Below are 13,277 nucleotides of genomic sequence, written 5' to 3' on the forward strand. Positions count from 1 at the left end.
ATAGGACTTGTGATTGTAAAGCACTTTGGGCCTAAATGAAGGTAGAAAAGAGCCGTTTACTCCACTCACCTCAAGAGCATTCTAAAAATGGCCAATAGGGCCAGAAAACGAGAAGTGTGTTGTTTAACTCCTCCCATGGGTACGAATTACCTACCAATCAAAATAAAATGAAGAAAATGGAAGAAGAAAAAAAATCCAGCATCAAAACACTAAATGGAGCTCTAATAACAATAAGGCACCGGTTCACAAATAATGTTCATGGTGAGTTGCAAAGCTGACTGGATGATTTTTTTTTTTAGTAAAGTGGAAATCATTGTTTTTGTTTTTATTTAACAGCTTATGTTTGAAAAAGGAAAGTATTTGTTTAGTTCAACTTGTAAGTGTAAATTCAATCTAAAGGTGTATTTAAGCACACAGTTTTCAGATAAATGTAAAGTTTTGGGTAGTTCTACATCTTCAATTTCCTGTTCAAGCCCAGCCCAATAATCTGTCAGACTTTTGCCTATGGGGAATTTATCCTTCCGTTCTCCCAGTTTTCCTTGACCTCTACAGCAGCCGTGCCAACTTTCCTTGACAGGCTCTGTTTGCTGGATAGTGGCTGCATAAACTCCCAAAGGACAAACCACAGATTCTCGGGTCAAAAATAATCAGGCCTTGTAGCTGCTGATTCTGATCGAATGACGTGCATACGTTTATTTTTTTCTCTTATCAGGGATTTGCAGCCTCAGCCAGAATTGTTTTATAGTGCATTACTTTGTGTGATTTTGTTGCCATTGTTAGGTCTTTTTGCCGTTTTTTTTTCTGTTATTGTTGTGTCTATGCTGTGTACAATACAACTTTAGTTATTTTAAATAACTTTGAGGTTTTATAATGATTTTCTTTCTATTTGAAAAAGCTGATGTAATAATAGAGTAAAACATTTTGCTAAGAGGAGTTGGCAGTCTGTACCGACTTTGTTTTCTACTACATAAATCATTATGTGCTGCTTGTGAGTGTTCAGTTTTTGGTTTGCAGTCTTTATGATGCAGCTGAAATAACTTCTGAGTTCCTCACTTCGAGTATTTGCTTTTACTTCCACCTAACCATATGATTGGATTTCTGTTAGGCACAAATAGGCAGTGTCTGTTACCACAACTTTACCCAAGACTTTAGTAGAAAAACACAACAAAACATGAGCCTTAAGGAGGGTTGGAATATTCCTTTGCAGAACTTAAATGCCAGTTTTTATTTCCAGTCAGACTCCAGTACACCTTTTTTGTCCAGTAGCTGGCTATCTCACAACACACTGTGATAAATCTCTTAAACTCCGTCTGCTTGGAAAACTCTTAGAAACAGAGCTGCTGTGAGGTGAACACATGCAGAGGAGATGCAGGCAGAGAAGGGTTGCAAATAGCAGAGACAGTAATAGAAAAATTTATGATCCAATGGAAGAGTGCAAATACCTTCAACGACAGAAATTTTTCATTTTTATCATCCTGGAACACAAACTGGCTGTTCGAATAATAATCAGCATCAGCTCTAATAAATTTATTCTGATTAAATAACACTTAAATTTGTCTGTTTTAATGATTTTGCACTTAAGCCACATTTCCATAGTTCTAGAATTCAAAATGTTTCTGAGAACTGAACTGAATTGGATGTCGGTGTGTAAAATTAGTATATTATAGTCACTTTCTATATAGACTAACAGAAATCCCCTGCACTGTGCCAGTCATTCCTGTTTCAGATTTTATACAGAACAGTAGCTTCACAAAGTTTCACTTTTACACCAACAGTTTTGTTTAAATATTATTTTAGTAGAAACTAAACAGCAGAAACAATAGCTAAAATACTAGTGGAACCATAAGGCACTAATTGGACTGGACCAACGTTTTGTCTTGATTTATTCCAAGACCAAAAGAAGTAAAACAGTGTTAAGAACTAACTTTTCTATTTTTTTATATTTTCTTGCTTCTTTAATCTGTACAGTCCCCAGCCTTTATCACCTTAAGCTCCAAGTTAAAAGGCCAAAAAGGACACCCTCAAAGTAAATTAGTAATTGCACTGCAGTGACTAAATCAAATATGCATGTTGCTTATGTTTAAAAGCATCTTGAGAGTCCAGTCAATGTCTTTTTACAGTATACGTTCATAATAGACTTTGTGTTTATTTCTTTAGGATAGCGGGACTTAAAGGATTTCATTAGTTCAAATCAAACTAATATTGTTGTTCTGTGAACTTTATTAACATAAGCAATAGGTTCAAAAGCCCAAATACACTCCCTGGCCACTTTAGTAGTTATACTTTGCTAGAACTGCCTCTATCCTTCATGGCATAGATTGAACAAGGTTCTGGAACCATTCCTCAGAGAGTTTGGTCCATATTGACATGATAGCATCACTCAGTTGCTGCAGATTTGTCGGCTGCACATCTATGATGCCGATCTCCTGTTCCACCACATCCCAAAGGTTCTCTGTTGGGTTGAGATCTGGTGGCTGTGGAGGCCGTTTGAGTCCAGTCAACTCATTGTCATGTTGAAGAAACCAGTCTTGGAGGATTTCCATGACATGGTAAAAGTAGCCAATAGAAAATGGGTAGACTGTGGTTATAAAGGGATGGTCAGCAATAATAATCGGGTAGGCTGTGGGGTTGAAACAATGCTTAATTTGTACTAAGGGGAAAAAAGATTGCCAAGAAAATATCCCACAATATCACACCACCACCACCACAAGCCTAAACCGTTGAAACAAGACAGGATGGATCCATGCTTTTATGTTGTTGACACTAAATTCTGATCCTACCATGCAAATGTGGCAGCAGAAGTGGAGATTCATCAGACCTGACAACATTTTTCCAATCTTCTATTGTCCAATTTTGGTGACTCTTTGTGAATTGTAGCCTCAGTTTTCCGTTCTTAGCTGAAAGGAGTGGTACCCAGTGTGGTCTTCTGCTGCTGTAGCCCATCTGCCTCAAGGTTGGATGTGTTGTGCGTTCAGAGATGCTCTTCTGCAGATCTCAAAACAAGAACTAACGACTGGTCTATTTGAGTTACTGCTGCTTTTCTATCAGTTGGAACCAGTCTGACCATTCTTCTCTGAAATTATGAGATCAACAAAGCATTTCCTCCCACAGAACTGCTACTCACTGGATTTTTAAAAATCTTTTTCGGACCATTCTCTGTAAATCCTGGAGACGTTTGTGCGTGAAAATCCCAGTAGATCAGCAGTTTCTTAAATACTCAGACCAGCCCGTCTGGCAACAACAACCATGCCACGTTCAGAGTCACTTCAATCACTTTTATTCCTCATTCTGATGCTAGGTTTGAACTGCAGCAGATTGGCTGATTAGAATCTTGCATTAACAAGCAGTTTGACAGGCGTGCCTAATAAAGTGCCCAGTGAGTGTAGATTTGTTACAGTGACAGTAAACTGCTGACAGATAACGAGTATCCTGAAATAGTTATGGGCTTAAACACTGTTGACTCTGGCCCTGTGACCTTCTTGACTTTACAGCATGTGGGCTGTGACAACATCTTGGCCTCTGATGCAAGAGAAGATCGATGTCGTGTGTGCGGAGGAGATGGCAGCACCTGTGAGGCCACAGAAGGACTATTTAATGACTCTCTACCCAGAGGAGGTAAAAGCACATCTAACCCTCCACTAATGTGTAGCAGAGCAGAGCAGAGATGGTGCATTTTGTTAGATCCTGAAGGTTTCCTCAAAAGCTGGCACAAGCTCTATGAAGATGCTTTCAGTTCATACAGAAAGATGTCAGAATTTCATAATGGATTAAGGACAATGAAGGTTGGTTAAGGAGGAGAGAAAACATATTTCTCCTTCTATGGTATGATTAGGAAACCATCACATTGCACTCTGTGTGCATGTGAGTGTAAAACGACGGAGAACTGTTTTGTGCTCCTGCAGGATCATTTTGTACTTTTTGAGTGACTTGGAATTTAATCTATATGTGTTCCTGTAACTTTGTTTTGTCTATGTTGTAAAGTGTATCACGCAGAAATGAGGGCTGGAAGGGAGGTTCTGAGTAAAGACATGTCACCTTAATAACAAATGTTTCTGCCTCCCAGGCTACATGGAGGTGGTTCAGATCCCAAAAGGATCAGTTCATATTGAGATTAGAGAAGTAATCGTGTCAAAGAATTATATTGGTAAGTAACTGTATAATACTCCCCCACTTTAAGATTATTTGTTTAAGAAAAGGTAGAATGGTTTGACTTAACAGAATACCAATTGCCAGTCTTTAGCAAATGATTATTTTTGATTTGGATGAACCTTCCTTTATGCGAACATGACCAAGTTAAAATGAACTTTTAACTGGACAGAATGGAAAAATTCAAAGACTTTAGCAATGATTTGCAAACTTACTGTTGTGTCCTCCTAACCAGCAGCATTTGACAATGATTTCTAGAATATCACAACTTCATAATAAATGCAATAAATGAGAAAAATAACTCAGATGAATACAAATATTGGTGCTTAATAAAAAGTTTGCTCATGTCTTTTGGCCAGTGATGAAAGTCAGGCAAGGAAAAAATCCCTGAACTTTTCTTTGAGCGATATGGCGGGCACAGAGCGAAATTTTGGAAAAATACGTGGTCTTAGATGCATTCTGGTGCATTCTGGCAGCTAGTTATTCACTTCTTTATCAAGAAACTAAGACTAATTGGAGCATCATGATTTGTCATTCAAACCCCTAGTTTGACTCTCCATTAAGGACTTGCTGGTCCTAAAAAAGAATTTGGAAAATTGCTCAAAGTAACACAATCCTACAATCTACGCTTTTCCTTAAAGCTGCAAAACATACAATTGCTAAAATATAGTAACATCAAAGCCCCAAATGGCAAAAAGAACACCGGTAACTATGATATTCTATGAAAATACCTCAGTTATTTATACATTATTTCTGCTTTAGAAATGACTGATGTACAACATCCACTTGCACTGTTTTCTCAAACTATAATTACATCAAAATATGGGATCTGCTTTAAACTATAATTCTATAACATAATACATCAATTCTTTAACACCAATACTAAGTAATCTGGGAAATATCAAAACAAACATACAAACTAAACTAAACATTGTAAACATTATTTTTTAAGGGAGTGCGGGTCCAAACCATCAAATACTTATAATTAATGTTAACTATACTGAACTAAATCATGGTAATTAGGAAATACAAATAAATTAGATAGAGAAATGTATTCAAAATAAAAACTGAAACTCAAAACTAAAATTGAAATTATTTCAAAATGTGGTTTTGAGATTATTTTACACAAAAAAGTATTTGACCTACACTACCTTAAAAATCTTTTTTTTTTTCCAGCCAAGACCACTTCAATTTGTTTTTTATCGTCTTCTCACAACTGAGGTCGTGACCACGCTCAATAATGACGATGCCTGCCATTATTTTAACACAAATTTGATCGCAAACTCTTCAGATGTGTTTGTGAAAGTTTAGCGTGGGTCCGCCAGTTTTGGTCTCTAGGGAAGCAAGTCACGCTGACCACGTGGTGCAGACAGAGCCAATCAGACCCGTCGACGCATCCGAAAGCAACTAAAACGTCCCGTCATTGGTCAATTAGGCCGGGAAGACGAAAGATGGCCACGACCATAGAGGAAGCGATCTGCGGAGAAATATAGAAAATAAAGCTAAAATTAGCTGATTTCAGACCATTTTCTAATCCGGAAAGCGATTTGTCCGTAGAGATCAGGTCTTTATTTCCCGGAAAGTACGTTCGGTTTGCTCAAAAACCCGGATTTCCGGGAATTCCCGGAAGACTTTCATCACTGTTTGGCTGATCCTCCAGTAGTGATTAAAGGAAAGACTTTATAAGAACCAATAACAAGCATTATTTCATGACAACACTTGCTATCAGATTTATCTCCTAGATAGATTTTAGCCTTTAAGTCATTTGTTGTAAAACTAAGAAACAATCCCAAACTAGCCTTAACAAAACAAGAAAGAAAACTTTGTACTACCTAACAGCAAAGCAAGCTAATAGTGAGCTTGGAATGAAGAGCTAACTATATGTTTTTATGTGTAATGGACACACTTGTGTGGATTTAATACTTCCTATACCTAACCTAAACTCCTCATACCTAAGACCGCTTTTCCCTGAAAAGTACCACCACCGTGGCAGAAAACTCTACGCCATGTTTCACTACCAGTCGATCACTCTGTGAATTATATCATTCAAATCATAGAGGATTTTTCAATTTGCTGTATCAGGCTGTTTCGAAATATTTGTTCTGCGTCAGACACACTTTCTTGGGTCTTTGACAAAGACAAACTAAAAGATGACCTCATTCAGTCTTCTCTTGTCTAATGCGAAGCAATAAAAAAGTGTGTCTTAAGCTATAAGAAAATGAGAAAATACTGAGCCTTCCCTAAATCTTTGCGATGGCTGCATTGGCATTCGACTTTGTTCCATACTAAACCAGAAGCTTTTTCAACCCTGGCAATGTCAGAAACAAAATCATCAGACAACCGGATTCAATTAAGTTGGCTCCTTATAGGAGAAAGACATGTGACGGCGTGTACAATTTATAGAGAACCGTGTTGATGGAGGACTTAAGTTTCAGTTCGAACCAGAAAGCTATACCTGGATTTATAGTGTTGTGGTGACAGCTGCCTGGTCCACTAGGATTATAGTGGATATTATATCCATATATCAACATTTAAAGAGTGCAATTATGGCCAAAGTGTTGGACTTGATTTTCATTTGCAAGCAATCTATAACTTTTCTATGAAACGCATCTGTGACCTCAGTGATATTAAGATTGTTTATTTGAACCTCAACTCCTAAGGTCATAAACATTTGCATTTTTTATGCATGATGTCCATGTGAGAGGGTATTAGCTGGTATTAAATATTTGCGAACACTTGTATAAACTATATGTTTTAATAATAACGATGCCCACAATCGGTGCCAGATGTGCTGAAAATTGAATTATAGGGAGTTATGCCTAAGAGCAATAAACCATTGTTCTTCTAATATGATTAAAAGCTGCTGAGGGGGAATCTCCAGAAAGTGAGCCAGACAGTCAAAGTAGCAAGCGGTTGGATTGTTTCTCCACAATTTGGCCTCTTTTCAATGCAGAGAAAAAGGATATTTTCAGATCTGTTGTGCTTGGAGACCAACTTTTGCTTTGACAACCAGACAGTGTGTTGTTCATGACATTTGTCTAGGCTTTTCACCTGAACCCTGCTTTTTTAAAATCAACTATTAGATTTTTTATGTCTTTACATGTGAATGTCCTTTATCTTCGAAAAGATGGCTGTGTGGCTCAGTATTGAGATGCCTGTCAGTGATGTTGACGATGTGCAGTCTTAATGCTTTAACACTGACTGGTTTAACTGTCTGTATTTATGAATGTATAGCTTTGAAATCTGAGGGTGAAGATTATTATATCAATGGAGCATGGACCATCGACTGGCCCAGGAAATTTGACATTGCAGGAACAACTTTTCACTACAAGAGACCCACAGATGACCCGGAGTCTTTGGAGGCACTTGGACCCACCACAGAAAACCTGGTGGTCATGGTAACCCAACTTTTAAATTGATAATGATTAAAAACAAAGTGTTCAATTTTGCAAACTTCCTTGTGCAAAAACCATAAATATGTAAAAGATAATCACACTCCCTTGATGAATTTCTTTTGCAATTGTAGTATAATACTCACATTTTTACGGAAGAAGTTTGGAGGTTGTAGACAAACCGTCCATACAATCTTTGACCTTTTGAGGATTTTGATATGAACTCAGCTTTTCCTGAAATAAGAAACTATTACTTCATCCTAAAATGCATTGATTTTTAGAGCTCATAAAATCTGGTTTTCAGCTTGTGTACAATTGTTCTTAGGGGATAGATGCAAATCGCACTTTTCAATTGAATGTTGTTTGAACTTTTTGTGTTCTGCTTGTAAAAAATGGGATTACTAAAATCTCCAAATTAAACTAAATATGTAAAGGGTTTAAAAGTTGAGCTTTACATGTAATCCTAATGGATTTAGTTAAAACTAATACATTTTGGTCAATCTTGGGAAGCTGGCATATAGAGACAGTTTATTATTATAATAAAAATCTACAACCACAACTTCCAAATAGGACTACACTGACATAAAACCAGTTGGATTTGATAAAGGTCACAAAATGAACTTACATGAACAAAATATGGCTAATTTACCAATTTATTTTGATCAACTTTGGCTCACTATTGCAGGTCCTCCTCCAGGAACAGAACTTGGGTATCCGCTACAGGTTTATTGTGCCCATCCAGCGAACTGGAAGCGGTGACAACGAAGTGGGCTTCGCCTGGCACTATCTGCCCTGGTCTGAATGCTCTGCTACTTGTGCTGGGGGTAAGCCTGGATCCAAAACACGGCACCCTTGTTTTTTTAGGGATGTCTTGCCACCTTTGATGCTGGAGTTTCTTGTTGGCCATGGGTGACATCATTTTTGTTGTTGAGGCTAGTAAAGATTTGTGCTATGATAGTTACCTTTTTCTTTTTTCTAATGTCAGAACATAAGAATTTACATGAGGAATTTTTCTGCTGAAGTAGGCTTTTGGCTTAGTTCACATAACACTGTGGGAGGCCTTAGATTTAATTGTTGTTTGTCATTCTGTAAATTTTGTCCAACTGATAGTTTTAATTATTGCAAAGCAATCACCCTAATTTGGAAAAGGTTTCTTGAATCATTTGAAGGGAATTTAGCCCTCAAATAAATCCAGCATGTATGCTTTTCATATTTGAGTCAGAGAAGTTAATGTACTTTGTGTGAACGAGCTGCTCCGCATAGCTTTTGGTTTACCAGTGCTGTTTCCTGAAAGCTGGTCTTACAAAATCCAACATCTAAAACCACAGTGAAATGCTAACCATAGCCTCAAGAATGACTAAACCAAACCATTTAGCCCTAAAGCAATGGGTTTCATGTAACAATAAATAGCGTTTCTTCCCAGTTGTCAAGCGTGGCCTGGATGGGACGTGTAATATTTTCTAAAAGCTTGGCTTGAATAGGCATGTGGGCTTTCCGGGCAGAAGTTTGAGGCACACACAGCTTTTTAGCATAGTAAACATACTTTGCATTGTTGACCTAGAATATATTTGTGAAAATTATTTTTTTAGAGGAAACATACTCATACACTTTTGTATTTAGTTGCTCGGGTAGAAATGAAATGTTTGACATGTTACAACAACAAGATTTTAAGGAAAAAAAGAACCCAGTTTTCACTGCCTTACAACTAAAGCTGTATTACCTTTGGGTCTGCCCCTTTTCTCTGGACTGCATTTCATTCAAGGCACAGATGGGCAGATTTTCTAAACTTTGCGCACACACATATCCATATCTCATTACATCTGCCAGACGAGTCTGCTCCTGGATACATCCCTTAAGGGCCCAAGCAGACCCAGTCTCAGTTGGTATAACTTATACACACATGCATGCACTCACACACACAGTGGGAGGTGGGACACCGATACGGTAGCCCTCTCTGTCTGGCAGAAGCCAAAGTAAAGAGCTCCCTGCTCTGTAAAAGTGATTTGCCAACACATCCTGCATAGAATCAGGAATTTACATGTCTGGATCTCCTACAGACTGAAAACACAGCGGCTGGCGCGTCGACTGGCCTCCGTGTTCCTGAAAGGCTTGAGATCAGCTGCTGGATCTCTTTTTTTTTTCTCCACTATGCAGGTACCCAGAAGCAGGAGGTGCTGTGCAAGAGGTTTGATGACAATTCAGTGGTGCAGAACAGCTACTGTGATTCTGATAGCAAACCCCCAGAGAACCAGAGAGACTGCAACACAGAGCCATGTCCCCCAGAGTGAGTTACCCTCATTCTTACAGTATGAGTTGATGACTTAAGTGCAAATTTAACTCTCGAATGGATAAATGTAATTCCTCTCAACCGGTATCTTTCAAAAGAAAAGTAATGACTTCAGGACTTAATTATCTGCTAACTTAAAAAAAAAGAAGAGTACAGCAACATAAAAAGCAAAATTACAACTAAGCAGACAAGAATTTACCTTCCAAAAGGTCAACGTGTAAATTTTACTAGAAAGAAAATATCAAAACAAAGTACAAGTGATTTGTGCCTTCATATGTAAGCAATTTTTACAGTTTGATTCCTGCCAAAAATAAGAGCCTTGAAAATGACCACCTGTGTTTGATTGTGTTGGCGTCTTCACCTTTCCTCAAGGGGAAACAAATATGACATATGCAGGTGGAATATGCACATGGGCCTAATGGCCAAATGTCCATAGACAACCTGTTCCAAGGAGCCATGTGGCTAGGTTAAATTCAAACATGTCTGGAAAAAGAGGATTGAATGCATGAGTTTGATTAGTTTCAGAGTATCATAATTATAAGTGTCTGAGAGTGAGTGTTTAAGTGTCTGTTAAAGGAATTTCAGCCAAAAAAAAACCTGACACTGCTGCAAATTTACTGTAACAAAGGTAATTTGTTTTCTTATGATTACAGTCTGGAGCAATTCATTTTCACATCTGTACTCAGACACGCGGTATCCCATCTATTTTGATTAAGGCGCATGTGTGTGCCCAGTCAGCTACAGATAGTAATTATGTCTGTTAATGTAAAAAAAACCAAAAACAACTGTAACATTAGAAAAGGCCGACTAAAACAGGTCATGTAGGCGCTGGTGTTTTAGAATGGCGAAGGTTTTATGGGCTGTGCTAGTAAAAGCTGACACAGATGTTTAAACATGTTCATTCTGAAAGCGTTTCTTTAGATGATGTAATATAAGACTGGCTGATGTGTTTAATAAGCTATTGTTTAATGATATTGATGTATTTTGTAAAAACAACATTAAGATTGTTGTTTTGAATGGAAATAGCCTTTGCATTGGAGTGACATAGGCTATTGCGTATTACTACTCAATTGAGTATTACTACTTATGTACTGCGATTTGTTTACTTTTACCTTTAAGAAAAATGTTGAAAGGCAACCCTGTAATAATAAGGAACACTTTGGGGGATAATGGATTCAAAGGAAACCTCTGATTTAGGAGGAACAGTGTGGGTTTTGTCCCACTTATGGAGCAGTGGATCGCCTCTACAGCTTACACAAAGGGCTTAAAGGTTTATGGGAGTTTTTCCTTCCAAAACACATTTGTTTGTGGATTCAAAGGCCGTGTTGGATCTTGTTCATTGTGGTGATCTTTGGTTGATACTTGAGAAATTTGGGGTCTTAGCCCTGCCTGCTGAGCGCAGTCCAGCGCATGTTGGGCTCCTCCAGGGATGCCTTATGTCCCCAGTTCTGCTCATAATTTTATAGAAAGAAACTCTATGCGTAGCCAGGGGCCAAAGGGGCTCTGGTTCAGATGAATAGATGAAACTTCAGAGGTATGATAAGCTTAATCTAACATCATGTTTGTATTTTGAGGAGAAAAAAAGATGACAGGTGTCATGTTTCTATAAATCAGGTCAGTTTAAAAAATGTTGTTAGTTTGGCCAATTGATGATTTTAGAGGTCTTTTAGAAGACGATTCTTAGCTTTGGTGTTCTTTTCATTTAGGTGGTTTATTGGCGACTGGTCTGAATGTGGGAAGACCTGTGATGGAGGGATAAGGACGAGGACTGTACTGTGCACCAGGAAGATTGGGCCTGCTGAGGAAGAGACCATGAAAGACTCCCACTGTCTGACTCACCGACCCATTGAAAGAGAGACCTGCAACAACCAGTCCTGCCCACCTAAGTGGGTCACGCTGGAATGGTCTGAGGTGAGACAATATGCTCTGGAGGCATAGGTGTGACTTTTAGACCATTGTGCAGAATTGATCTATTTCTGTTTAATTACACATATATGTATTTTATCTGACATTGTAGTGCACACCTAAGTGTGGCCCAGGCTTCAAGCATCGCATCGCCTTGTGTAAGAGCAGCGACATGACTAAAACCTTCCCACCCAGTCACTGTCCAAGCCACAATAAACCCCCAGTCCGAATCCGCTGCAGTTTAGGACGGTGTCCCCCCCCTCGATGGATCCCTGGTGACTGGGGACAAGTAAGTCAAATACATTTTAACTATCAATCTTGGTATTGAACAGCAGCAATTAAAGCAGAGATGCCCAGACCTCTCTCAAAAAAAACTTCTTGTAGTTTCACTGGGGAGACCCAAGGTATTTCCAGGTTAGTTGGGAGACTTAGTGCCTCCAGGTTCTTCCCCAGGGCCTCCCCCTGGTAAAAAAAATACCAAATGGCCTTTAGCAGAGGGCCCTGAACCCCTCGATACTAGAGTTTCTCCCACATAAAACCAGAATGAGAGGTTCCGCCATCATTCAGGGTCTCCTCACCATGACGTGAAGTAGTCTCCAAAAATAATGAATTATTTTGAATATACACCCAAATAATACATTTAAATTATACATTTAAGTCAAAGTTTTAAATATTATGTCTAAATGTTGATCCTAAACCTATATCTGTTACAAGGCAACACTTTTGTTTGATTTGATTTTTGAAATTTTGTTTTGAAATGGTTTATTTCAAGTAATCACGGAATAATGCACAAAACAATACAATAAGCATTCATACATTTATTCAAAGACGTATCAAACTTAGGATAATTCGATATTAAGATTTGGATTTAATATCTTGGTTTACTTTTATACTGATAATTTACTTTTTTAATTCTAATATAACATATACAAGTATAATTGTAGTAGGTTTAGGGGATGTCATCTGGAGATTCTAGCCAGAAAGAAAGGATGGTTTGAGCGAGGAGTGAAAGAAGCCATCTTTGTCAAGAAGGATAAACCTTCTCTTAATAAGAATGGTGGTCTCAGGTTTATTCTTCCATCCATCTATGGCAGTGTTTTGAAACCTAAACAAACCAAACCAGTTCCACCTGGGTAGTTAATAGCTGAAAGAGATGACCAGTTTGGGGAGGGAGTCACTGGCTCCCCAAACCCCAGCTGAGGATAAAGGACTCTTAACGACACCAAAACCATGTAGACTAAGTTGACAATACCATCCAGTTTCAGGTCTGACTCCTCCCCCATGAGCGCATATATACCAGCTCTTCGACCAGCTAATGCAGAATTGACAAAGCCTCTTGGATAAGAGGTGAAACGTCTTCTAACTTTAAAATCAAGTCCAGACGACATCCCCTAAACCTACTACAATGGAACCAACCTGGATGAATGAGAGTCTTCATAGACATAAACAAGTATAATTTAGCATTTCAAATAAGATTAACATTTCAAATTTAGAATAGCAATTTAACATTTAGATATAAAACATAATTAAGTGATATAAATCTGAAT

The 13,277-nt window shown here is 38.2% G+C and overlaps 1 protein-coding gene and 1 long non-coding RNA gene across 9 annotated transcripts in view; one reads left to right on the forward strand and one right to left on the reverse strand.

Annotated features, from left to right (window-relative positions):
• Positions 1–13,277, forward strand: part of adamts6 (ADAM metallopeptidase with thrombospondin type 1 motif 6) — a 77,723-nt gene that overhangs the window by 55,031 nt on the left and 9,415 nt on the right. Inside the window, exons 17-23 of the mRNA XM_004074493.4 lie at positions 3,492–3,615; positions 4,064–4,144; positions 7,381–7,544; positions 8,224–8,362; positions 9,693–9,822; positions 11,532–11,736; positions 11,843–12,019. Of these exons, the coding sequence (XP_004074541.1) occupies positions 3,492–3,615; positions 4,064–4,144; positions 7,381–7,544; positions 8,224–8,362; positions 9,693–9,822; positions 11,532–11,736; positions 11,843–12,019 (1,020 nt within the window). The remainder of the gene's footprint in view (positions 1–3,491; positions 3,616–4,063; positions 4,145–7,380; positions 7,545–8,223; positions 8,363–9,692; positions 9,823–11,531; positions 11,737–11,842; positions 12,020–13,277) is intronic.
• Positions 1–13,277, reverse strand: part of LOC105355188 — a 78,585-nt gene that overhangs the window by 44,936 nt on the left and 20,372 nt on the right. The gene's annotated exons all lie outside the window — the stretch shown is intronic.

This window comes from Oryzias latipes, chromosome 12, assembly GCF_002234675.1.
Source record: "Oryzias latipes chromosome 12, ASM223467v1".
NCBI classification, from domain to species: domain Eukaryota; kingdom Metazoa; phylum Chordata; class Actinopteri; order Beloniformes; family Adrianichthyidae; genus Oryzias; species Oryzias latipes.